The sequence below is a fragment of the Belonocnema kinseyi genome, chromosome 10 (genome assembly GCF_010883055.1).
Source record: "Belonocnema kinseyi isolate 2016_QV_RU_SX_M_011 chromosome 10, B_treatae_v1, whole genome shotgun sequence".
Classification (NCBI taxonomy): Eukaryota; Metazoa; Arthropoda; class Insecta; order Hymenoptera; family Cynipidae; genus Belonocnema; species Belonocnema kinseyi.
In genome coordinates this window covers 117,959,154-117,986,555 of record NC_046666.1, presented here as the reverse complement: position 1 = coordinate 117,986,555, position 27,402 = coordinate 117,959,154, and the positions used below count along the sequence as shown (strand labels likewise).

At 36.1% G+C, this 27,402-nt stretch overlaps 1 protein-coding gene across 3 annotated transcripts in view; it reads left to right on the top strand.

Annotated features, from left to right (window-relative positions):
• LOC117181547 overlaps positions 1 to 27,402 on the top strand; it is a 294,598-nt gene that overhangs the window by 150,988 nt on the left and 116,208 nt on the right. For all 3 annotated transcript variants that reach the window (XM_033374360.1, XM_033374363.1, XM_033374361.1), the window contains one exon: positions 25,552 to 25,621. In XM_033374360.1, coding sequence (XP_033230251.1) covers positions 25,552 to 25,621 — 70 coding nt within the window. The remainder of the gene's footprint in view (positions 1 to 25,551; positions 25,622 to 27,402) is intronic.

The window sequence follows — 27,402 nt, the reverse complement described above, 5'->3', positions numbered from 1 at the left end:
GAACCGACGGTGATAATCGGTTTATGATCTGCTGATTAGGACACAGCAATTAGCAAATTGAACTAATTTTCAATAATTGATCGCATTATTGAAACTGATCGATATGTGACATTTATATTAAATAAAAGTAAATTTATTGAAGAATATATTAAAGAATATCATTAAAGAATCTTAATTATAAAGAATTATAAGAGACAAGAGAAACGTTACAAACTGTTTTCCCTCCCCATTTCGTACCTTATCTTTGGATTTTCTTTCTCTCTCTTCTCCTCATTCCTTTCCTCCTCTGTCATCTGTTCTCGCATTGAAATCCCCACCTATTATCAGCCTACTCTCTTCTTTATTTTCTTCAGTCATTTCTTTCATCTGTTCTGCTTTCTCCTGCATATCGCTGTTCACATAAACCCCCACTACCTTCCACTTCTCTCCTCTCATCATTACCACTTCTACTATTAATCCTTCTTTTTATTCTTTCCTGTCTTTCTGTTTTACATTGATTCCTCACTCCCATCACCATTCCTCCCATTGCTCTGCCCTTTTTATTCTTCTTCTTTGCATTTTGCACTTCCCATTTGTAATCTCTTGGTAACTTTCCCCTTACTCTTTCCCATCCCTTTTCATCTAGTCACGTCTGCATCATTATGACTACATCGCATTGTGTAAAATTTCTCATAAACTCCCTATCCTTTCTCTCCAATCCTGGTATATTCCAGTAACAAATCTTCCATTCTTCCCTACTTTCGTTTCTCAACTTTTTTCCTTCCTACTATTTCTTACTTTTTTATATCCTGTTCTTTCCTCTCCTAGTTTCCCTGCACCTCATTTCTTACTATCTGCTCCCTTTCTTAATCCCAATCTCACCACACTCAGTCTATCTGTATTCTCCCATACTTAACCCATGTTTTCTTTACCTTTTTTTCTTTCATCTTCCGCTATTTTCCTCAATTTATATTGCATGTTCCTTTCTACCCATGTCAAATCATCCTCGATTCTCTCTGGACTTCCATATAATATTTTTTTCTTTGTGATTACCTCCTTCTTATGTTCCCATTTCTTTAATTTCACCAGTACCATTATCTCCCCTCTACGCTCTTCCCTTCATACATTTCGCATTTCCTCTATCTCTATCTTAGCACCAATCCTTTTAGCATTTCGTCCATCCCTTTCTTCATCTCTTTCCCCTCTACTTTTATACCCTTTATCACTATGTTTAATTTTCTTCTTCCCTCTCTTTCCTTTCTATTCTTTTTTCTGTCAGCCCCCTTACTATCATCACTCTTCCCTACCAAACTCTGCTTTTCCGGCGGCGATCTAAACATTTTTTTATACTTCACGTTCGTCCCGATATCTTCCTTCTCTGCACTGCTTTCCCTCTCCCCTCTCTTCCTTTTGATAAAAGCCTCAATTGAACCTCCGCTTTTTGCTCTTAATCTTTCCTTTTCTTTACTTTTCTTATACTTCCCCCTTGCCTTCCTTTTTTTGATATCCCCTTTCAGCGTACTGAACACTTCCTGCTCTAGATCTGTTTCTTCCGCGGAGATACTCGCTTCGCTAGCCATGAATCAAATTCAAACTCTCCCGCCTTCTATGCTTCCTTGCCTCTATCTACCGTCGCGATGTGGTACCTGTCTCGACTTTCTTTGTTGCTACCCCACCCTGCTACTAACAACCCGATCAACACAGTCATCTCACCCTGTCACAAATCTCCAAACAAACTTCCACACATCTGTCTCAATCCTCCAAAATATCTACCTCCCTTTTTTAATCTCACAAGCCCTCAATTAATCTCTCACATCAAAATTAAGATTTTGGCTTACTTTCTACGGGTCATTTTGTTTACGGAGTCAACTAAGAGTGCATGTGTGATGAATCTTTTTTATGTCGCTTTATAAATTTACAAGAACTATTAATTATTTAAACAATTTCAATTTAAAAAATAAGAATTTGACCTTTTTCTGCGAGTTAATTTGTTGACGGAGTCAACTAACAATGTCTACCTCATGAGTCTTACTAAGTAGTAAGACGACCAAACAAGCCTTTATTCCATCAAAAGAGAATTACTATTTTTTTTACGACATTAGTAATTCCGAAAATGGTGGTATTAACCTGCCAGAAAAGCATGCTACGCCTCACCATTATTTTGCAACCACTATGTCTACTGTATATTAAAACGACCGTCGCCTGATCATGCAAATTTTCACCCCTTATCTTAGAGTCCGGAAGGCACAATAGAATTATTTACCACTCTAAGAAGAACAATAGACATTTCTTGATTCAACAAGAAACCTCTTAATGTTAGGCACACGCCTTAATAGTTTTGGAATGCTCTTATAGAATTTTCACGTAATTTACGAGCATATGCTCAGTCCACACTGGTCGAACTCAGAATGATAGGTGACAGCCTCCTTAGGTTCCAGGAACGGACTTGAAGTCACGTAATTATTCACTTATGGTAACCTAGACTACGCTCTATACCCATTCCTTGATGATCGACAATAGATTAGAAAGCGTGCCTAATTCTTATTCTCGTCGCCAGAGCGCACTACTTGCTCTAATTAAAATGTCCGAAGTAGAAATGTTCAGATTAGTGTTGTGTTTTACGTGTTGACAGCTTCATAGCTGAGTCGTGAGTGATAAACTCTTACTGCAGTGACTTGCTGACGATTGATATTCTTGTCAACCACGTTTGTTTGAGACGTCCGCCTTCTATTTAGGTTGTGAAATTTTAAGATTTCCCTCATGGATAACAGTCTGATGGTCACGACTACGTAGTTGTTTTGGAGGTTACGTTGGCCTTCGCTTTAACCAGGCTCCCAGGCCCGGCGTATACCTAGCGTCATCAAATAAAATGAAGTCGAAGAGAATTATATCAGATCTAGATTTTATATTTTAAACCCCCTCAGTCTGGCGGAGGTCGGAAGAAGAAGTGATTTTTGACAGTTTTCCCTGGATTTCGAGGGGATACATTGTGGCAACACGCCTCCCTGAGTCTCGAAGCCGCTTTCTCATGACAGATTCGTTGATTCTAAGCTAGATCAAGTATTTCTTCTATCGAAATGTTGTTTTTGTACTATTATTCGAGTATTTTTGTGTGTGGGATAAGATTCCACGTCACAATATGTATGTACAATATTATTGGATCATTTACCCTGATATTTGACATGATTGTTGACACATGCTATACCTGTATTTAATCATGTAATGTGCCTTTTATTTAAAATGTTTGAATATAATTTAAAATGCGAAAGTGAATATTAGCAGTGAACCAAAAACGGAAATAATCCAAAAATTCCGTTTAGAAAATAAGTGATATCAGTCAGATTGTTTGGGAAAATAAAAAACAGAATAGGTCTAGAATACAATTAGAAAATCTATTAAAAGTGTTAAAATCAAAATGTTAGTTTTCGGGATTTACAATATCGAAACCGGAAAAGAGGACAAAATTTAAAATGGAAAATTTGGAACAATAATACTTTTGGAAAATTGGAACTAGTTTTCGAAATAATAGTAGAAAAGTTGCAAATATAATGGAAAATGAAAGCTGAAGATGGGAAAAATATTCCATTCACTATTAAAGTAAATATTTCAGGCGGCTGGACCAAACAAACCCTCGCGGCGCGCAAACAGGCTCACACGTACATCGAGCGGCCGCGGGAGTACCGCGCAAGGTCACGCGACGTATCTCCGCAAGAAAAGGCCCTAGAATAAAAACAAACACGTTTTCAGAATCTCTAATAACTTACAACTCAACTGAAATTTTAATCAGAATGCTTCAAAACAAATTGAAATATTCTCATCGAAATTAAGTTATGATTCGGGAACCTGTTTTAGGAACTTAATATACGGCGTTACAGTTGTATAAAATACATATAAAAACCACAGAAAGGTCGAAATGCAAGCAGTTTAGGGATTAGACTAGACCCGCCAGCAAACCGCTCATTCGAACATAAAAAGAAGGTAATAGAACCTAATATTAGAAAAAGTAGAAGCGAACAGTCGCAGCTACTTATTTTTCATTAGGAATAATCCAAACCCCCTTCCAGATAATGGCTAATTGGCCCATCAAATTCAAAAATAACAAAGAAGACAGTCCCGCACATTTCCTAACAGAACTGCAAAAATTTAATCGTGGATACACAATAAATGATCGCGATATTTTGGAAAATTTAGACGCATTACTTATCGAGGACGCAAAAGATTGGTGTTCTATAAATAAAACTTCTTGGAGATCATTATCGTACCTTTACGAAGACTTTAAAAATGCTTACATTGACGTAATATTTTCAGAAGAAATTAAACAGAAAATAAAATTTTGTAACCAAAAACGGAATCAAAACATCCGCTCTTATCTGACAGAAATTAGAAAAGTCTTTACGAAACTGTACCCTAGAAAAAGTCTGGAATGGGAATTGAGCAGAACGCACGAAAACCTAAGAATAAAATATAAAATGTACATTGAACGTAAAGACTTTAAAACTTTTTACGTGGGTGAAAACCCCGTGAACTGTTTAATGTAACTATTATGTCGACTATTATCGGAGAAATGTTGAAGCAGAAGGAAATAATATGAGCAAAGTTATCACAAATACATAAAATATATAGCAGAAATATAAAATACAAATAAAAATAATTGCTGGAGTGCTTCATGTTGTAAATTTTTGTCAAACTTTTATTCACGTTTGAACTATACTTTAAAATGCACGTTAAATGAATTAAAAATATTTTATTAATTATTTAGGAAAATCGCAAAATGATTATAAATAATTTTTTTAATGCTGAATTATGCTTATAATTTATTTAGATTAATTTTTAATTCTGACCTCTCTACACAATTCATTTATTATATATTACAGAAATAAAATTCGCACAGTATAATTACTCATTTTCAAATGGTACAGTCCTTGAATTAATTTGTCAAATAATCATCCCCAGGGCGGAAACTTAACCATGAAACTGGGAATTGAGGAATTGAGGTCGAAACGTCGAAAGTTGTAATTTTTTTAATTTCAATTACAATAGTGACTTGGAATAATCCTTTTTTTATTTCCGACTTGATCGTAGGACCAAAATAATTGAACTCAAGTTCATATTAAGTTAAATATTGGGATCGATCTGAGAAAGTATTTTTGTTTCTTAAGTCTTAAAAAATTGTTTAATTTTGAATAAATATATTTTACGGAGATAGAATTCGCACAGAAAAATTATTTATTTTTATAATGATAATTAAAATTCGAGTGATTTTATATTATTTGTGCGTGTATTGAAGTCCTGAAATATCATAACCTTCAAAACTTTCTCACGTTTGGTAGAAAATTAATTCATTTTACTGAATCATTGTATATCAGTAAACATTAACTTTTAATTTTATCAAACTAATGTCAGTGAATCACTCAATCTTTGGGAAGAAACGATATTTCACTCACTGCATTGGATTTTGGTGTGAAAATGACGTAAAATAGCAATAAAATGATTTTTTTATAATCCTAATATCATGATTTCACCTATTTAACACTAAATATTTTTATTCTGTTTAAAAAAAAACTATTCGAATACCTTTTTACGGAAATAATTAAATATTTATATGATTTGAGAGACAAAATCACTAAAAATATCGATAAAAAGAAATTTTAAAAGTTTGGTTTCCGTTTTTGGCCGCCATTTTGTTTTAAAAAATTGTAGATAAAAGCTCAACGGATTCGAAATGTTCAGACATTTTATGCACTTTTGTGCACAAAATTTACCCTTCCTAATTCTAAAACAAATATTAACTTCAAACCGAATTAATCCAATCTCGCCATTCTATTATTTCCAATACGAATAAATCTATCCATTTAAAGAAAATCTCTAAAATTTCACGTTTTTCGTGTATATTTCAGTGTTATCCGGAAATCTGAATATGTGTTAAGTTTCTTCAATATTAATACGAATTTTTATTTAGTATTAATTTTTAAGTTTATTGTATGTCCCATGGTTTTCGAGATAATTCACAATTTTGATTTTTTCCTTTTGAAAATCTTTTTATTGGGTTAAATTGTAGTGGCTGAGAACCACCTTTTGTATAAAACCCTAAATATTTTTTCAGTTTTCGCGTATCTCGCTGTTTTTAAGAGAACTCCAAATTTTTATTTCGAAACTCTTTCTGTTATACTAATTCGGGGTGCCTGATGACCATTGCGGAATGGAATATCCTGAAAATGTTGTCCCTTTCGCGCATCTCTACTTTACTCTGTTCGTTTTGGGTGGTCGAGGATCTTTATCAAACAGTGAAATTTTTTTCAGTTCTCGCGCATCTTTCACCGTTTTCAAGATAAATCAAAATTATATTATTTATTTAATTCTAAATAATTCTATTGGTTTATTTTGCCTTTGTCCAAAACAGTCTTGCTCTGCAAGCTCCTTCACATTAGCTCGTTGTTGACGTATCTCTGATCGTTCGTGACATAATTAAAAAAATGTTATTATTGCTTTGCATAAAATTTTATTATTTATTAGTTTAGTTACAGTTGTTTGAGAATACCTCTCTTCAAAATCCTTAGAATGTAATTAGTTTTCACCATTCTATAAACGTTTACGAAATAAATCATATTTCAGATTTTTTAATTTGATAAAATCTATTTATTGCTTTAGATCGGAGTGACCGAGAATCAGCCCCTTTTGAATATGTGGTCGGCTTCCGCTTCTCCCTCACCGTCCTTAAGCTAACTAAAAATCTACAATTTTAAGGGTATTTAAAATATCCTCTAATTGAGCTACTGCGTTTTGGTCGAAAATAAACCCTCTGTGAAAAAACCTTTAAATCTACTTAGTTTTCACGTTTCTTTAACCGTTGTCAGTTCCCGCTTATTCCTTACCATTGTAAATTTCCGCTTATTTCTTACCGTTTTTAAGACAACTCAAAATTTTCACTTTTTTATAAATATTTTTATTAGGTCAGTTCATGTAGTTTAAAAACAAAAACCCTTCTTTAAAAACCTTCAAATTTTAGTATACAGCGATTCCCTTCATCAAAAACCTGATTTTTTTTTATTTTTCACATATTTGTGATCCTTTTAGAGGTAATTCAAAATATTTGATTTTTTTCGAATTTTAAACATTTGTTTACTGGTTTACTTTTAGGTGGCTGAGGACCACCCCCTATAGAAAACCTCTGAAAATGTTGTTATTTTTCGCATATTTCTCACCCTTTTCATGATAACTCAATATTTTTTTTTTTTTTTAATTTTTTTTTATTGGGTTAGTTTATGTAGGTCGAATACAATACCCCTATGTAAAAACCTTAACATTTTTGTCGAAAATGATTCCCCTCTTGGAAACCCTGAAAATATTGTGAGTTTTCGCTTATCTTTTAGCGTTTTCAAAATAATTAGAAATTTTCACTTTTTTAGGGGGGCATTTCCAAAATATTTTTATTGGGTTATTTCGAGTTGGTCGAAGATAAAACCTATCTTCAAACCCCTTAAAATCTACTTAGTTTTCATGTTTCCATGACCGCTTTAAAAAAAATCAAAATTTTGATTTTATAAATGTTGAAAATTTGTTTTGTTTTGGTTAGCTTGGGGTGTCTGAGGATCATCCCTTATCTTCATTTTTTTTGTATTTAAAAAATCTTTTTATTTGGTCAGTTTACTCTTTTCGAAGACAAACCCCATCTTCAAAAACTTAAAAATTTATTTAGTTTTCACGTTTCTTTGGTCGTGTTCAAGATAATTACACATTTTTTTAAAAGTTTAAAATGTTTTTCCATAACACATGTATTGGAAATTTGATTTTCGATGCCCCTGTAGCGGCTCGAAAGTTGTGTTTTCAACCATAGACTAGGAAGTAGAAACAGGCGACTGCGAAAGTAACTTTACGCCGTAACCGGTATCGAAAGTATATACATTCTACTTTATCTTTAGTTGTCTGCAGCCATTCTGCCTCTTATCGAACCTCGTTTCGAGAATAGAGGCTAACTTCAGTCTCCACCTTCGATCGTGAACGATCGATGATTTCAGCGATAACTGTAGCGTGCTCGTCTCGCCACAGTTTTCAAAAAAAATAACTTAAACTTTTAGTTTGTTTTGTGAATAACCTAGAAACTTTTATTTTTTATTTGTATTAAAAAGAACAATTTTTCATTTATCCAATTCAAATTTTCGCGGAACTTTGACTAGATCAGCTTGCAACCTCCCCATTGCGCTTGCGTTAGAGCAGAGCGTACAGAAAAATCAATAACTGCTTATAACCTCATCGATATCACGTCTTAATAGCAGCGGCATATATTACAAACTAAAATAGTTGGGCCTACTACTTTGTTACTTGTCGCAACGAACTATTTTTTTCAGTGCACTTGAACTGTAATATACTATTTAATTACTCTCCAGCGTGTCATTCAAACCTCTATCTGTCATTGCCTACGTATTTACAAACGATAACACCTTTCATGAGACGCAAAGAAGTTTCAGGTATCTCAAGTCAAATTTTCGATACATTTTTTATGAAAAATTATATACGCAACTCGGGGCGAGAGATTCAACTGCAGCGCCAAGTATATGTCTGACTATTAAGGAATCGGGTCTTCTTCTTTTTGGAATTCATTCTTTCAATATTTTCATAATATTTCTTCCTACATACTGATTTTCCTATATAGTTCGTCGTACAGAGAGTACGCGTCAAACTCAACCTGCGCAGTCATATTAACAAAATGATGGAATTAAGCGGTTGCGCGACGAAACGGGGCCCTCAAGTGGCTAGACCATGTATTTGTATATCACGGTTTAACGCCCAACGTGCCTTCCCTGACAGCATCTCCACCAATAAGGAATCTCCAATTTCACCCTTGATGTTCAATCGACTTATTGGATACACTTTCTCATTTTGAGAAAAAATCTTTATGGAATAGGGAAATACACTTTTTATTTTTGAATAATGAAGTAGAGTGGAGTCCGTGAAGCAGCCAATGAGGAAATACAAAGAGGTTACGGTGAAATTCCATAGGAAAGAATAGTATAATAGTCGTTGACCAATGTTGTGATTGCTTTAGAGTTCGACACGTCACGTTTTTTCCCTAACAGCAAATCCACCAATAAGGAATCGGGTCTTCACATTTTTGCTTTACATTTTTCGAGATATTTCGAGATATTTCTATATTCGATATGTATGATCTTTTTAGAATAGGATTTTTACCAATAAGGGTAGTTAAGTTGCTTAAGCCTAATGTTGCAGCTTTTAAAGTTTGAACAATTTGGCGTTGTAATTAGATTGATTTCGCATTTATTAGATGTCCGTATCTTATATGAAGGGTGTACGTTTTCGCAAATATTTTTGTTATGTAGTGTTTTAGATAGTGATAGATCTAGGTAATTAACTTTTTGAGCTTTTTCTATGCAGTGTATAATTTGTGGAGCTGATAAAAGTTTAGGGTGTACTTAACGTTGCCGAGCGAATAATATTGCTTCGAGGAGCATTGTGGTATCCAATTCGCATTCTGATATTTGATCATTCAATGCCGCTGGATAAGAAGCTAATTATTGATTTAACTGAACATTCCGAATATCATTATTTATTTTTGTATTTTGTTTGTCTGCTTTTTGAACCAGTTCTGAAATTAGTTTTGTAACAGAGTTCTATTTTTGTTGTTCTGATTAATTTTGAATGGACTATATAGGTAAAATTTTTCAAAGTTTTCACAAGTGCTGCAGTATTATTTGACAACTGTACAATTTTGCTTTCGTAGCAGGCAGCATCGTTTTCATCTAAATTCCCAAATAATATTTTGATTACAGAACCTAAAAATCCGAAAGGTGTACGTTTGAATCGAGTTTCGCTATTCAACAGTTCGTTGAGTTACCTCGATATCGTCAGTGGAAGTACATGCTGAACCTAAATGTCTGCAAAAGCCTGTTATCTGGTTGAAGTTGGAGAAGAGCACCTTTTGTTGTTGTAGCCAAAATCGGAGGTCAATGTAGGAAATCGTCTTCCACATCATGTTACAAGTTTTTACTTCCCTTATTCGTTCCCAAAAGAGTCCTGGACTCTTATGTATTTCCGTTATACTATATGAAGGTCCGTTTGTGAGAACTCCGTCGCTTGATTCAAATCCTCGGATTCTGTAAGATAATATATTTTCAGTTTTTCTGTGTGTATCTCTTCTGCTACTGAGTTCTTTTGTATTATAACGTTGTTTTTTTCTTTAAATGTGATTATTTAAAAAGGATCGATGTAATCATCATCATGTTTCTATTAAACGACAATATGTGTTAATTACTCCTTTATGACCAGCTGCTGCAGAAGCGTGGTATTCAATGATCTAGCGGAGTGTAATGTGTATCGTCATAGAGAATGATTGAAATTGGCTAGTTTCGTTTTGTAATTTAGGCGCTCCATCCGTTTTCAAATTTTCCTGGTCCGAGTTGTTTGACGGGTTATAGTCTGGTGCTGGTGGTGGCTTTAGACTAGGGTGTTCTTTCTCGAGTGAAGATTCTTGAGATTGCTGTGCCGCTAATTTTCCTTTTCGTGGCTTATCAGCTTCTTCACTATTCATAGAATTTCTGTTTTTCATGATTACCTTTTACTCATAAAAATTAGTCTTTTCTTTCGTGTTTTCCTTCATTTGATCCTAGTCAACCACATCTCCGTCTGCATTTTTCTGTGTTATGTCTTTCATTTTTTCCTGCTTTTGTCTGCATCTAGTTTCTCCCTGGAATTTCTCTTCGCGGAATTTGTCTTGTTGCTCATTTTTAACGCAGGAATTTTTTTCTAGGCATTCTTTTTCGCTTTTACATTCAAAATTTAAATTGTTGTTTCTTTGTTCGACTAGATCTTCGATGCTTTTTATTTTGAATTTGCTTAGAAGTTGATGGTTCAGCGTCCCCGACCTTACTCTCCGACCTTACTCTCCGAACTTGGCTCCTCAACTGGATTTTCCTCGTCCTCTTCTTTTTCTGCTGTTTAAGGCGATGTGGCATCTGTTGTGTCTATTTCTTCTTCCATATCAGTGAGTTATGTAGCTGATTCTTCGACTTCCTGTTGTTTCCTTGGCCTTCCTATTCCTCTTTTTGAAGGGACTGCATTTTTCGGTTGTTGAGCAATTTCTTGTATTTTCTTTGATGGTCTTCCTCGTTTCCTTTTTGTATGAATCTCCTGCTGAGGAAGTTTCTTCGGCTTTGGATTATCAGAAGATTCTTCTTAATGCGCCATTTTGCTAATCCCGTAGTTGTATGATCGATGGTTTTTAAATATTCTGAGGGGGGTTATGGTCAGTGATGGCTTGGAATTCTCGACCACATACCATAAGTATGAGCGATAGTGACGCACTCCCCAAACTATTGCTTGCAATTCTCGTTCGATTATGGAATATCGCGTTTCACGTGGTTCTAAAATTTTCGATGCGAAAGCTACTGGCAAACTCTCCCAATTTCGCCTTCACTTAATACAGCCCCGATTGCCTAATCTGATGCATTTACTGTGAGGATAAATTCTTTTTCGAAATCTGGTAATTGCAGAATTGGTACTTCGCAGAGTTTTGCTCTTAAGATTTCGAAGGTTTTCTGGCAATGCTCTTTCCATACGAAGTCTAGTGCTGATTTAGTTAAATCAGAGAGAGGCTTTGATATTTTCGCGAAATTTTTAATGAAGCTTCGGTAATAACCTGTCAATCCGAAGAACTGGCGTAGGTTTTTCGCTGTCTTTGGGATGGAAGTATTTTACTACCTTTAATTTATCTGGATTTGACTTGACTTGTTGGTTGCTAATAACCCGACATAAATAAGCAATTTCTTGTTTCAAAAATCCACACTTATCTGGTTTTAATTTTCAATTTTCCTTATTCAGGCGTTCCATAAGTTGATCAAACCTTCGGTCATATTCTGTTAAAGTTTGCCCATGAATAATCATGTCGTCGAGGTATACGAACATTTCGAGTCGCTGTAATCCTAAAAGAACGGAAACCATAAGACGTTGCAAGGTGACTGGGTCTCCCTTTAAACTGAAAGGCATTCTTAAAAATTCCTAGTGGCCGTACGATGTGGACAATCCCATTTTGTGCCTGTCCGCAGGATCCATCGGAATTTTGTGGCCCGGAGGCCAAATCGAGCGCAGTAAAGAAATTAGCTTTTCCCAATTGGTCGAGTATGTCGGATATATTTGGCAATGGGTAAGCGTCTTCTATTGTTTTTTCGTTTAATACTCTATAGTCCACCTCCACTCTTCAACGCTTATTTCCTTGGGGGTCTGACTTTTTGGGAATGACCAATAATGGGGAGTTATAAGGAGATGTTGACGGTATAATTATGTTTTCGTTTTACATCTTTTTGGTTTCTGAATAGATCTCGTCGTTCTGGCATTGTGGATGTCTGTATGGATGGGTAAAAACTGATTTGTCGTCTACGGTGGGTATTTTATGATACATAACCTTTGTGGAGGACAACGCATCACCTTGTAGATAAAATGTGTTTGTGTAGGGCTTGATTAAATTGATGACATGGCCCTTTTCTACTTTCGTTTGGTGCTGCAGGTTGAGGATTGTTCCGAGTTTCCGTATCATCATATAAATTCTGGGTGTACGTGCGGATGTTCTGCACCCCATTCTAAAAAGACTTTGCAGAAGGGCAAATGGGCGCTTAACTCAACGATTTGTCAGGCACTCGACGTGACTATTAATACTGAAACACGTGTATCTCTCTGGGTGGTAAAGCCAAATTAAAGTTAATTATGTTTAATTTTTAAATCTATTTTTTCTTGTGTTCACCTAACCACTTGCGCAATCATCATTATGCTCGACTCTAATCCGAAACATTGGTCCTTCCAGCCGGATTTTTATACTAAAAATAACCGGTATGAAAACGATGAAAAATGATCTTATCAAGTTTTTTCAAAAGCGTTCCGCGCATTCGGTGTCAAACAAGTGCAAATTTTAGTGCAAAGAGTGAGTGCGCCTGAAATATAAAAGCATAGTACATCACCCCTCGAACACAATCGCATTTTGACGTTGCAAAATATAATTTACTATATTTTAGCAACTCGTAATCGAGCTTATAAATTATAACTATCAAACTTTCGCTCGAGAAAAATGTCTAAATTTAAATTTGTCAAAGGGATTAACGTGAACCTTACATTCCAGTGCCTATCGGTGTGAGCTAGTGTGTGTTGATAACGTGTAAACAAACTATAAACAATTAAATCGAGATACGTTATAAACACTGTTATTTGTGTTATACACGCTCGCAATTATCAAATATGAAACGGATGGTTCACGCGTGAGTTATCCACACCTGCAATCAAGTAACAGATCTAAATATGCAACGAATTTCTAACACACGTGGATCCTAGTGAGAAGTCACTGTCATTCTCCCTCACATTTCTTCATAACCTATAAGTAGAAGGAAGTAATCGTCTATCTTGTTTCTTTGCATCCACATACGGAAGGAAGGAAATCACCGCTTCTCTCGCTTCATCGCATCTACAAATAGAAGGAAGGAATTCATCCGTATGTTCAACTACCAGCATTCTATAATCACAGCGGGGTCTGTTAAATTATTCAGGCTTTGTTTGTCTTATTTGTTGTCGACTTTCTGTATGACTTATAATTGATTGTATCTCATATCGATATGCCAGCGAATTATTTAATTGCTCGTGTGAAGCACATTCGATTTTGTGCTCTTGCCATTTATCAAACACGCAGTATGTGTCATTCTATACTTGAATTTGCATTGCAAATTAATTATTTCATTTCTACGCATGCCATGTTTGGTTATTGAATCCCAGTTTGCAAATTTAAGCCTGTATGCTCTCTTCAACTTGAATATTATTGATTTTACATCTTTGTGTATTTTGCTCGAATCATTCAGTCCTTAGTAATTAAAATTACTACAGAGGAAAGTGACGAACTGATCGACCAATAAATGAAATTAAGCGGTGTCATTTCACGGGCTTATGTAAATTTTGAAAATTTTGGTTCTGCTAATTTTACACGTGGAGCACGCAAGGCTCGCATGTAGAATCTAGATAAAAAAAGGGGATCAATTTCAGGAGAAGCATCAAGAAATACTTTCCTTATATACAAAGGAGGATGAGAAGTTGCCGTATTTCTCTAAAGATATTTTTATTGTTACGGAGGAACTCTATTTAGTCGAGTTGTGTAAATTTTTGGATTTAAAAACAAGCTTATCTGGAGAACCTGCTCATCTCCTCAGCAACATCCCCACTACTGCCGAGAACTTCACTCGAGCATGGGATTTACTAAGGAAATCATATCAAAACATTCGGTTTTTGGTAAGATCTCAGATTGCCGCTTTATGTTCTTTACAGCCGGTATCTACGGAATCAGCCTCTGAGTTAAAGAAGCTTCTACATGGAACGACAGAAGCCATCGGTGCCTTGACTGCACTTGAACGCCACATTACAGTTCAACGACTTGATCAGCATTCCCGTCGTGACTGAGAAACATCTATTGGAGTAGAAGTGGAACCACAGACATTTGATCAGCTTAAGATATTTCTCGCAACCCGAATCAAGGGACTTGAGGCTATGGGCTATTCAACTTGTCCACAAACCACAACGATGTCATCATCTTCCAACAGTTCTTCGAATAATCACAGAGCGAATTCTTCCGTGAAGGCACATAATGCTTCAAAAAATCCTGGAAGAAAACCTTCACCTAATGTGCTGCACCCTCTGTCAGAAGAATCATTACTTGGCGTTCTGCGGAGGATTTAAGGCTAAATCTCTTGCTCAGCGTCCGGAATTTGTCCGTTCGAGAGGCTTACGTGATAATTGTTTTGCACCACATAAAGTTGACGATAGTCGCTCTAATAAAGTGTGTCATACCTGTCATGGTCGCCATCATACCTTCATTCATGACCTATAAACATCACCAGGAACTGATTCCAAACCAATTTCTCCTCCAGGATGTTCCACGCTCAGCAATCCAAGATGCGATAGATACACAGCATGAGTACTAGTAAATCCTCATGTAACCTCTAGTGCCTTTGATCCAAGCATTCTCGCAACAGCACTTGTAGTTGTTAAAAGCAAGAATAAACGCTATGCACAGGCACGTTGTATGATAGATCCATGTTCGGAGGGCAATTTCATTTAAGAAATTCTCACATAGCGCCTTCGATTACCTCGCAGGTTCGCATCTCTCTACATCTCCGGCATTGGAGCTTCTAAGTTATGAGTATCAAAGGGTATAGTCAATCTCCTCATCATATCGCGTTTGCCTTCCCACTTCTTTCTAGATACAGAGGCTATGGTTATACCTCTACTCAGCAATTACACACTGTCACATGGAGTCGCCCCTCAACCTCGGTCTGAGTTAAATGGACTTGATTTTGGTGATCCGGAACCTAGTGCAAACTCAGCTATCCATCTCCTACTTGGAGCGGAAATCTATGCTCTCATTATGCGGCCAGGTTTAATGTCTCGGCCAGACAACAGAGTGGTTGCAGAAGACACAACAATGGGTTCGATTCTTACAGTGCAATCGAGGACGCCTTATCTATTCAACTTCAACGTTTCTGGGAACAGGTGAACAATGTAGCAGGGCAGGCGAAAAATGTAGCGTCGATCACGAACATTTGCGTGAATCACGAAGATGCGTTATCTTCGTGATTCTGATCGACGCTACATTGTTCGCCTGCCCCTCAAGGGACCTATCAGTGAACTAGGAGACTCCAGAACTCAAGCTGAATTACTCTTTCTCAAGTTGGAACGTAGACTGTTCAAGAATCCGGATCTTTATGCTGCCTACGCTAAGTTCATGTCTGAGTACTGAGAGGTTGTGGCCATCTAAAACATTCCGTTTTGGATCCTGATGAGAGGCATCCATATATCTTTCCATCGACATCTCCGTTCACAGATCTGGTCGTTGACAGTTGCCTCCTACGTACGCCTTCAAGGGAGTACCCAGCTTACACTAGCCACCTTGAGACGTCAACTTTGGTTTCTTCGTGGTCTACAGGTTGTTAGGTCTCGCATTCTGCGATGTGTCGTATGTATTCGTCACCGTGCCGCCACTGCCATGCAGCTCATGGGAAATCTCCCTTCTAATCGCGTGCAGCGTGCTCGGGCTTTTCTTCACAGTGGCGTGGATTTTGCTGGTCAAATAAGAATACGAGAAGTCCTTGGACGTAAGCAAAGATCGTGTTAACGCTACATTGCGGTTTTTGTTTGCACATCTACTCATGTTGTACATCTGGAGGCAGTGTCTGATTATACTTATCTGTCTTTTATAGCAGCTTATCGACGCTTTTCCTCACGACGAAGTATTTGTTCCACTCTGACAAGTGACCAGGGAACAAATTTCGTCGGAGCCGACGCTGAGCTAAGGGAGCTCTTCGCGGAGGCGGCACGCACTTCGCAGGACATCGCTGATGCTCTGGCCATGGATCAAACCACTTGGCTGTTCGCTCTACCATCAGCTCCATATTTTGATGGATTGTGGGAGGCCGCCGTGAAATCTACCAAGCATTATCTCAAAAGAGTTATTGGAAGTTCGCCTCTAACTTTTGAGGAGATCTCAACGGTATTGACACAGATTGATGCCTGCTTTAATTCAAGACCTTTACAAGCAATCACTGATGATCCAAGTGATTTATCTGTGCCTACTCCAGGACATTAGCTCACTGGAGGACCACTTCCAGCTGTCCCTGAACCATCGCTTATCTAAGAGCATGTTTGTGCGAATTAAAGGTGGAAAATGGTCCAGAAAATGCAGGAAGATTTCTGGCACAGATGGTCTTCAAAATACCTTCATTCGCTTCAAGCACTTTCTAAGTAACGTCAGCGTCGACAGTCTATTCAGGTAGGAGATCTGGCCATTCTAAAAGAATCTGATGAGACGATTCCACCTACCAAATGGCCTTTATGCAGAGTTACCGAGGTACATCCGGAAGAGGATGGCCTATTTCTTGCTGTTACGGTCCGAACAGCACTTCCTATGATTCTTGCTTCCTTAATTGGAAATGAATCTGTTACTATTTGGAAGCTGACTTCCAGATTATTGCATTTTAGATTCATCTGACCTAAGCTGAGCACTAAGCCTGAAGTTATTCCCTTTACTTTAAAAATAGTATCAGAATTCTTCTCTATCCAGTCGTTTAGGACGCTTTATTTGATTACATTAATTTCCGCTCCTGTATCCAGAAGTATGTCACATTCATTATTCTTTAGACCTCTACTTCAAAAAAGTATAGTTGGTGAATGAACTGGACTACTTAAATGGATGGCTGCTCATCGTAAAGGCTGAGATTTTCTGTAGCACGTCTAATAATCGGTTCGCCACTCGCCTGCGCACCCATTTGACGAATAGGGTTGGAGTTGAATTTAATTGTTTTGTATTTGAAGATTCGTTTGCAATAAGTTGATTTTGTAGGACATTTAGTGGATTTGTAGGAAGATTGAAAGGGGCTTGATCATTTAGTTGCTCAAGGGCCTGGCTGGTGTTCTGAATATCCAGATGATTATTTGGATTATTTAGTGGTGTAATTTGAAATGAATTCTGCGGATTAATTTGATATTGATTTCGAGGTTGGCTCTTATATTGAATTTGAGCTGGAGCTTGGTACTGGTTTTGGGGTTAGTTTCCTGGTGGATTTTGATAGGAATTTCGGGATTGGTTTGGGAATTGGTTTTGGGGTTCATTTTGGTACTGAATTTGGTGTGGATTTTGGTATTGGTATTGGAGTGGATTTTGATAATAACTTTGTGATTGGTTCTGAAATCGGTTTCTTAATTGGCCTCGGTATTCGCCTCGTGATCTACCTAGATATCGACCACGAGATTGGTCTCTATAATCATTCTGCGATTTTTCTTGCGTACTTAAGGTATTTTGATCATATCCATAATATTCGTTATAACGAGTTTGACGCTGTTATGAGTAATACTGGGATTTCCGAAATTATTGAACGTGCCTCGATTTTGTTTTTTTTTCTGCTTTTCGCAATACGCTGAATATGAAAACAGTTCTCAATGATATGTCCAGGGCGTTCGCAAAATGTGCAAGAATTTGAATTTTGTGGTGAAGGTAGTTTTTCTAATTTTTCCCTTTCTTGTTCATGGTTAAATGTCGAACTTATGGGGTTGATTTAGCGCAATTTTGCTTTGTTCATGTCTGGGGAGGAGGTTACTCTAGTTTGATTTCTTAATTTTTCTAAATTTGCGATATCTTTTTCATCTAATTCTACCTGGTAAGCCATATCAATTGCTTCTTTCAATGTGCTAGGTTGTGATGTGATAACTAGGTATCGAAAAGTTGGTAAAAGGCCATTTATAAATTGTTTTAGAGAGCATTTATCAAAAATTTTTATTGATATTTTCGCTTCAGCAGAGATTCCGTCATTTGAATTTGCTGGGTAACTTTCTATTATTGCTTGCTTATAGTTCGCGACTATGCTCTGAATCCTACTTGCATAAATTGCTACTTTCTCGTCATCTATTTGAATCATTTTTCCCATTTCCGACATCCAAAAAGCTTCATTTGTAGGAAATGCGAATGTACGTTTCAAAACAAGAATAAAGTCATCGAGGGTGCTGTATGACTGAAGTCGTGGTCTCCGTTAGACGTTTGCCTGATACGATAACTTTATCGAAATTAAATCGAGCAAATCTAAGAAGAGTTTGCCTTTTAAACTGTCGTGTGCTCTGTTGTATCCACGGATAAAGGATTCGACGAAACTTGAATCACCGTTAAAGGTTGGTATGTGTGCTAACATGTCTTTTAGGGACGGCGTCATTTTGTTTAATTGCATCTTTTCTATGGTGATTTTACTATCTTTTACCTGATTTTCGCCAAAACTCACGTTTCCCAAATGTATGCCATTCAAGGAAAATTAGATGTTGCCTAAGGAAATTTTTTTAACGATTCATTGTCATTCGCTTGTTCAATTTCAATAAGATTATTGTCACATGAGTCGCGTTTTTATTTCACTAAATTGACATTGTTTCTGTATTCAGAGTGCGGAGATAGGCGTCTATCAGAACGCTTCTCGCGTGGATTCTGCTCATTGAAGGGCTCATATGTGATACGTAGATTAAGGAATATGTTAAGAAAATACTTCTTACCTACCCACGGCAAAAAAATCGACGATTACTTGTAGTATATTAACCATTGTTAATTCAGTTTCATGTAACAGGCGAAGCAAAAGGTCCTGTTTCGATGCAAAGAGGTCGCTTGACGACGTCCTTGAAGGACTATATAGTTGGATGTATATTTCAAGAGGATTAGAACAACTTTTGAAAAATATTATTGATAAAGTTGAAAATTTTCGAATTTTTAATTCAGAAAAATTAACATTATAGATTTTATGTCACTACGCGACTTTATGTTTACGCTGCAAATCCTCTCGCAATTAGCGGTAAAATTCGTCAAATTTAAATTTAGTTTCCTGAAGGTGGCAGTTTATAAAAACATTTCTCCTCCACTGATGGTTGTAAGTTTTTTTCAGTTTATTTATCGAAATCGAGTTTTGACATTTTTTATGGTGGAAAATCCGTTGCACTGCCGAAAATTATGACACTCGCGACGCGGAGTCATGCCTAAAATAATGTTTAAAAGAAGAGTACTTACTTTACCTGGTAATATTCCAAAAATTTCTTCCAAAATTTTCGAATTTTTATTTTTATTATTGAAGGATGGTTGTCGGCACCAAGTTGCAAGAATCCGACCAAACCAATTCCGTATTGGAACCACTGTTAAATTTTATATAGAAGCAGGATTTGATTGACGATACACCCATGAATTTGACTTGTATCCTCTTTATTAATGATCACTTTCTTTTGTCACCTTTCTCTTTCTGTCTATCCGATATCACGTGAAGATAGGAATGTACTGCCGCGAGAAAGCTGTCTAATCGCCGGTGCTCGCGTTGAAGATGTTACCCCGTGGCCACCATACCCGTGCCTCCCTTGGCCGTGCGACGGTCCAAGGTTATATCTCTAATCTTTCAAATTTGCTGACGGCAGGATCCGTTCTCACGCTCGTTGTTAGTGAATTAAGTTAAAACATAAGTTTTAAAGTCACATTACGTGAAAAAACTTTATTTTTAAAAATTTTTATTTAATTTTTTACGATAGAAAGAAAATATACTCGTCATATCTAAAAATGATTAATAACAAATTTATAGATCTTTTTGGAGCGAATAACTTTAGTCTGTTAATTTTAGTTCGTACCTTGCGTCGTTTTTAGAAAAATTAAATTTTTTAATTTGGAATGCTATTTTTTACGATTAAAACAAAAACTACGTGTCCTATCAAAATTTATTCATGACAAATTTAAATGAGTTTCCGCTATTTTTTGGAAGAACAACTTTTATATATTTATTTTATTCATAGTTTGTGTCGTTTGTCTCAAAGTTTAATTTTTTTATTTTCAGTATTGTTTCTTACGACTAAAAACAAAAACTACGCGTCCTATTGAAAAGTAATTAATAAAAAAAATGTAGACCTTTTCAAGGCGCACAATTTTAGTTCATATTTTTTTTCGTATCTTGCATAGTTTGACTGCAAACTGGAAATTTTTATTTTCCATTATTTTTTGTATGATCAAAATTTGAAAGTTTATCCATATCTAATTTACGAACTCGTTTTTCTTAAAGTATAAAACCAATACCATCTCATTAGGATAAGAATGTAAAAAATTTATAAATGCGAAGATAAATAAGTATATCTTCTAAATGAATTTTGTAACTTTAATTGAAAATACAAGATCGTTCATGATTGTGCAGGCAAGCCTGGAGCCATATCCTGTGCCTAAATATATAAGTCTAGCCTTTAAAAAGTCAGAATTAGAAGCGCATTAAATGTTTCGACTATATAATAATACCCAACAAGCAAAGTTTTACACTGAAAGGAAAACACATAAAAGACTAACATTCTGAGCTTATATGAAATAAGCCGAATAGAGGAGATCTCACCATATGGCACTATAGACAAAGTAACGAATTTCCTCGCAAGATTTTTTTCATGTTCGGACAATATAAGCTGAAATAGGTTATATTGTGTAAAAGACCTGTGATCTAAACTTTTAAGCCTAAATCTATGAATGTTGCATGACATTATGCATAATCATACAAATTAAGAATTTTATATGAGAAGCACATCCGGCGAAGTAATAATTTATTTTCATCTAGTTATCTTAGATTTTACTATCAGCGAGCTATTTTTAACCCGAGATTCGAAGATGTTGTTTTGCAAGCTAAATTCTTGTCCACTCATTGTGTTTCTTACTACAAATTAGTTTCTTTTCCATGCATTAAGATTAGGAATAAGAAAACTTATCTCATAATAACCTCATGTCTCAAGGTATTTATTGAAATTCTCAAGTTTTGAAGTAAGAAAACTCAGAACTTGATATATCCTGTAATTAGGCACATAATACTAATTATATATTCTTTTTAACTATTCTGAAAAATGTTATATCTTTCCTCAAACCTTCATTTTCACTTGAAGTTATGAAATTGACTCGGATCTTGCGGAACTCGTTCTCTAAATCTGTGGTCCCTAATTTCCCTCTGGTTAAATGTACTGCTCTGCATTTATCTAACGTGAACTGCATGTGGATATCATTGGAAAACTGTGTACATGATGAACATCCTCATTATCATGTATTCTGAACCCATGAGACAGACTGTTTAGTTTTTTATTCAATGAGTTCAACACTAAATATCACCATAATGCACTGAAGGAGTCTCCTTGAAATATAGCCGCCCCTATGCATATTGATCTAGTTATCCTTGGCTGTCCCTTATTAAAATACTTGATTCTTGTACCCCAAAGCATCATCGCACGGCTTAGAAAGTCAATGATGCGTGAGCAGATTTTATAAGTTTTAAGACTTCAAACAAGTAGACAGGCGGCACGGAAGGAAATGTTTGATTGCAGTCATTATATGCCATGTGCTTTCTCCTCACACTTTGCCCACTTTTCTCTGTCAAAAAATAAAGGCGCATAACATCTCTGTTTATATGGTATGTCCATTTTAATGCCTTCTTGGTTGTTCAACCTCAACTACTGCCTCTGGATGTACAAAGCCATTAACCTATGGGGGATGTGGTGGTTCTGGATCATCAACAGGTTGAGGAAGAACATCAACTACCAATACTTCATTATCTGACTCGGTTTCTTCTATGTTTTGTTCATGGTCATCGTCTTTCCACGTCAAACCAACCTGTTGTTGAATCTCCATTGCTCGGTCTTCTTAGCTGTATAGATTAGCCCTGGTGTCCATCACCTTAGCGATAAGATTTCCTATTGGGACTTTCTTTATATGGGGATACTTTTAAGCAAATTTCATCCTGGAATTGTATCCTTTTTTTATTCACACTTTCCTAATAGAGACACAAAAATTCCTCTTTATTTGTGGTATCCCACTTGATGCTATTTCACGATATTTCTTTCAAGGTGGTTGGCTGCAATTAGCTAACTCTAGCCAAAGCGTATATAATATAGATAGCTATTATTATTGTTATGAGAATTTGCAGAAACTTGTAGCTGCGATCATGGTTCTTAAAGCAACCAATCCCGACGCACCCGGAACCTGTGTGTCGTTCACACCTGCTCCTTATATCCTAGAAGGTAAGAAGAAAGGTTTCACCTCTGGATACTTTTTTAGAGCTACCAACCTTTTTACAACGTTAGGAGGAATAGTGTTGGCGGTCCAGATGAATTGATCGCAGAATAACAGCCTTTTGCATCTGGCTAGCGATGGCCTCAGTCTGATGCTGGCAAGCAGGAATTTTGTTAAGTTAGCTTAGAAATTATGCTTTCATACATGAAACGCAGCCCCTTATGAGAACCACAAGATAGCCTTTGCAGCCTTGGTACAGCCTGCTTAGCTCGAAAAGAAGAGCGTGATATTTTGCACGTTATTCTTTCTCCTTTGCCGTGGTATTATCAACGGCTGGTGCCGAGAATTCAATCACGTAGATTTTCTTGGGTCTTCAGACTCGCTTGCACGTTTGGCAGTTGGTAATTATTTGCTCACAATAAATGAATTTGCCTATTACGCTGGCTTGACAGGCAAAAAGAAATTTCTCAGTCCCCGATCTCAATCCAGAAGATTTGAGAAACATGTTGGACAGACCTATCGATACAATGTTCTCTTAATAGAAGCGAATATTCTGCTTCCTGTACGCGAATTTTGAGCCCCAAAGGCCACATGTAGTGTCGCTGGAATCAAATGGGAGACCAAGCTTCTCTGTGGTCCCATCTGCAGCACGTTATAGAAACGCCGCAATCTTAACGACTCTATGTTGATGTACGAGTTGCATTAGAGAATCTGTGCTTTTAAAACTGAGCACGCTGTAGCTAGAACCGTTCTTCGATGCTTCAACTCATCGGCGTTCCATTTTATTGCACCAAACAAGTAAAGCAGTATAGGAACGGCTATAATATTCGTCGCTTGCATTTTATTCTTCCCAGATAATTCGGATTTTTCAAGGGCCGTTTTTAACACACGCACATCCTGGGTTTCCGGCTTCGGTGTTCGAAGATACGCATATCTTTCTGCATTACCAACATGTTAAATGGTATTTTCACCTATCAGTTGAACATCCTGATCTTTAAGTGATGAAGTATTTTCTAGTCTTCCTTTGTGTAAATGGACGCAAGCACACTTGTGCAGTTCAAAGCTTATGCCAATTGCTATAGAGTACCTATTTACCACCGTCACAAGGATTTTAAGGTCCTCTTTTGAAAAGGCAAAGAGCTGCAGGTCGTCCATGTATAAAAGGTGGTTGACCTTAAATTCTCTTCTGTTCAGCGGGCCACATAGGTATCCAAAACTTTGCCTCCGAGCACAATAGATAGAGGCAAGACGGAGATTTAGAAAAGTATCGGACTTAGAGAGTCTCCTTGGAAAACACCCCTCTTATATGTGACATAGCTGTTAGTCATTTGTCTTTTGTCGTATGTTATGACGAATCTTGTCCGCCACAAGAACATACGCTCGTTCATACATCTCCACTATTTTTGTATGCTCCTCCGGGCACTCAAGGAGCTTGATAAGCAGTTCATGGTTCGTGTTATTGAGTGATTTTTTGTGGTAAATCCAAGTCATGCACATATTGCGTCGATACCTGATGAAATCCTAGGCAATACACCTGTCTACCAACAGGTTCTCTCTACAACCTCACAATCTTCTCTTGCACTTGCGTTGTTAAATTATTGAACTCCATGCCGGCTCGATAGATAATAATATCCAATCTTTGAGCATGCCAGTAAATAACTTTTAGCTGATGTTTGCACAAGCTATCGGAAGGTAGTTCTTTGGACTTGACAAATCTCCGGTCTTAGAGATCAGTACGATGCGACCTTCCACTAACTACTACAGGGTGGATTGTTCTCCGTTTAAGAAAGTAGTAAATATACGTCGCAGGCCGTGACATTTTTATTAAAAGTATTTATGTATAAATCTTTTTTCTATTGGTTATTTGTAGATTAAAGGTAAACCTATGGTTAATTGTGGGGTCATTTGGATGTCAACTACTTCGGATGTTCCGTAAACGTATTGAAACAGTTTATAGGGTATTTTTTGTTTTCTGATACTCTTATGTCACCCTATGGTCACTGATAATGTTATGAAATAAAATTTTCATTAGTCGAAGAATATTTTTTCTTTATATTAGCTCATCAATGACGTTATTTTAATAGTCAAAAGTACATGTTTGTGATTAATATATTCTTCGTTAACTCAATTTCAAAATATGCTTCTACTAATAAAAAACATGTATTTTGATACAAAATAAAACCAAAGTAATTGGCACACAGGATATTGCAAGATAAAATTGGGTTAAAATTACCTTTCTAAAAACACATCTTAATGGCTCTTTCATACCTTATCTTGTTGGCATGGGCTGACATCGAGCCAGCCAATTATGCTAACTGACCGCACCTTTTTCAACTGCGAATGTATCGAAAAGCACATGTTTATTTAAATTGTAAAGTATAAAAATGTGATATTAAATAATTAATAGATTATTTAAATAAATTATCTATTTCTTAGATTCAATTTAATTAATTTTTAAAAGTGAACATTTATTTTAAATGTTCATCTGTATTATGATTTGTAGTATTTATTGATGTCCAATAGATGGGCGCTTTTCGGTACATGCGCAGTTGATAAATTTTCGGTCCGCTGCATCACAGCAACCAGCCCAAGCCAGTTAGTTGAGGTGTTAAAGAGCAATTAGTATGTTGCAAAGACAACCATGTCCCTTTTGTCTGCTGGGAGAATAATTGAAATTAAGGATTACAGATGTAACTCCACTCATTATCTTACACCAATTTTCGCTAGTTTTGAAAAATTTGGAATAGTTTAAAATGCGTGTAAGTTCACATGAAAGGAGATCTTGTGGTCGGTATGGATTTAGGGAGACGTTCGCATCGTCGAATAAATTTCAGAAATTGAGAGTTCAAGATACAACGTGTAGGTTGAAAAACATTTCGGGTAATTTTTGAGGTTGGGATTTCGAGAACCGTTTACTTCTGATTGCCGGCCATGGGAGCCATTTTCGTATGGACGTGCACAATCTATAACTAGGTTAGTATCAAATTATTTATTTTTATTTATTTCAGAGTTGTGGCATCTCAATTAGGTGCTGAAATAACGAAGCAATTAGTCTTAACGGATTCATACCGAATTAAGGTAATGTATTTATGATATTTTATTTATAAGTTATATAAACGAATCAAATTTCTATGTATAAAATGTCATACATTCATAGGGCGTTTAATATATTAATCTGGTGTCGTATTTAATTATATGTAGATCTCATCAATTATTATTAGCTTTAAGCTGTATACATATTTTCCATAATCTGTCTCCCAGTACACATATATAATTTCTACTCCAGCTGTTTTAAAAAAAATCAAACCGTGTCTTTCTTTGTTAAAATATTTTAACCAGATCCGTGTCTCTAGAATAAGGTTATTAATTTCATAACTTCCAGACAAGTATTTTATAAGTGCAAGCATTGTTTAAGTTTTCACAATTTTCTTATTAAAAATTCCGCATTATGTAAAAACTAGGAAAAATTTGTACATGTATGAAAACCCCAACATCGATGACCAAAACGCTGTCAAAGGTTAGCAGAATGGTCTCTACGGTTACCAACTGATTTTGAACACATTTTGTTCCTTATTTATCTTTTATTGTACTCTGTTAGGATACGAATTCAGATACCTCGAGTTTTTCAATAAAATAATTAAATTTTATTAATTATATTATTTGCTAGTTACACAAACCATATTTGGTTTAGCTTAAAATCAACAAAATTTCATAAAAAAAATGGCCTCAACAATAAAGTATACCATTTTCGTACCTGTGATGTACCTGTCAAATGCTCCTTATTCAGTTGTCATTATTATGTCTTCATAATGTATAGTAGACAAGACAATCAAATTTTGACAGCTCAGTTTTTTAACAGATCTGTGTGTTTTGAGACCTTCTGAATCGAAAATCAAGTTTTCGTGATGGCGCATGTCTTTCTGTCCGTCCGTCAGTAGAAATGATAACTAAAAAAAATTAACGGGTCAAACTGAGCTTTGGCACTATTTTTTAGGTGTTTTAAGAAAGAACGCGTTCGTTAACCAGCCATTTTAGATTGGAAATAAAAAAGTCACAGCATTTTCAAAATTTTTGAAAACAATTTTTTATATATATTTTTTGTACGGCTTTTCTTCGTATTCACACAACCTACGAAAAAAATAAATATAAAAAAGTTTTATGGCCAAAGAAGGGCTTTAAAATTCTTACTAATATTTTTTTGATAGGACCCGTCGTTCTGGTTTTAATCGTAAACAATAATATTAAAAATAGAAATTAAAAATTCGTGGAAGAACGACAAAAGGTACGAATACAAAACTGATAGACAGAAGTTGTTAATCCCAAAAAGAGATACACATTTTTTTATTCTTAATATAAAATCTCTAAACGATATTATCGATTTCTATTGTCACACTACTCGATTTTCATTGCTATATGCGTGAGATGCGAGGTGTCACTGGGTTAGACAGCGTTGGAAACTATTGAAAAAATTTTCACGATTGCTCGTTCTTTGATAGCTACACGCGTGCGAAAGTGACACTCGTGAGTCACCGTGAGTTAGACAGTTATGGAATGTTACACGTGTTTTTTTGATGGTCATGATCCCAACGGAGCTGCCTTGATATGCGCTTGCTGGGATTTTCGTGATGTTCATCAGCTACGCTGCGCGTCTGCACTTGATATTTAAATAAGTACGCGAACTAGAGCCAATGAGCGCAGCACAGTTCAAGCATGCGCAAGTATTTTTGGATCACTGTTGGAAATAATAATCGAAATTCAAGGTCGATAATACGAATCAACGCTGCTGCTTTACCACCACCTTGCCACCCATACCGCCGCAATACAGGGCCTCTGCTTGTTATCTTATATCTTAATACATT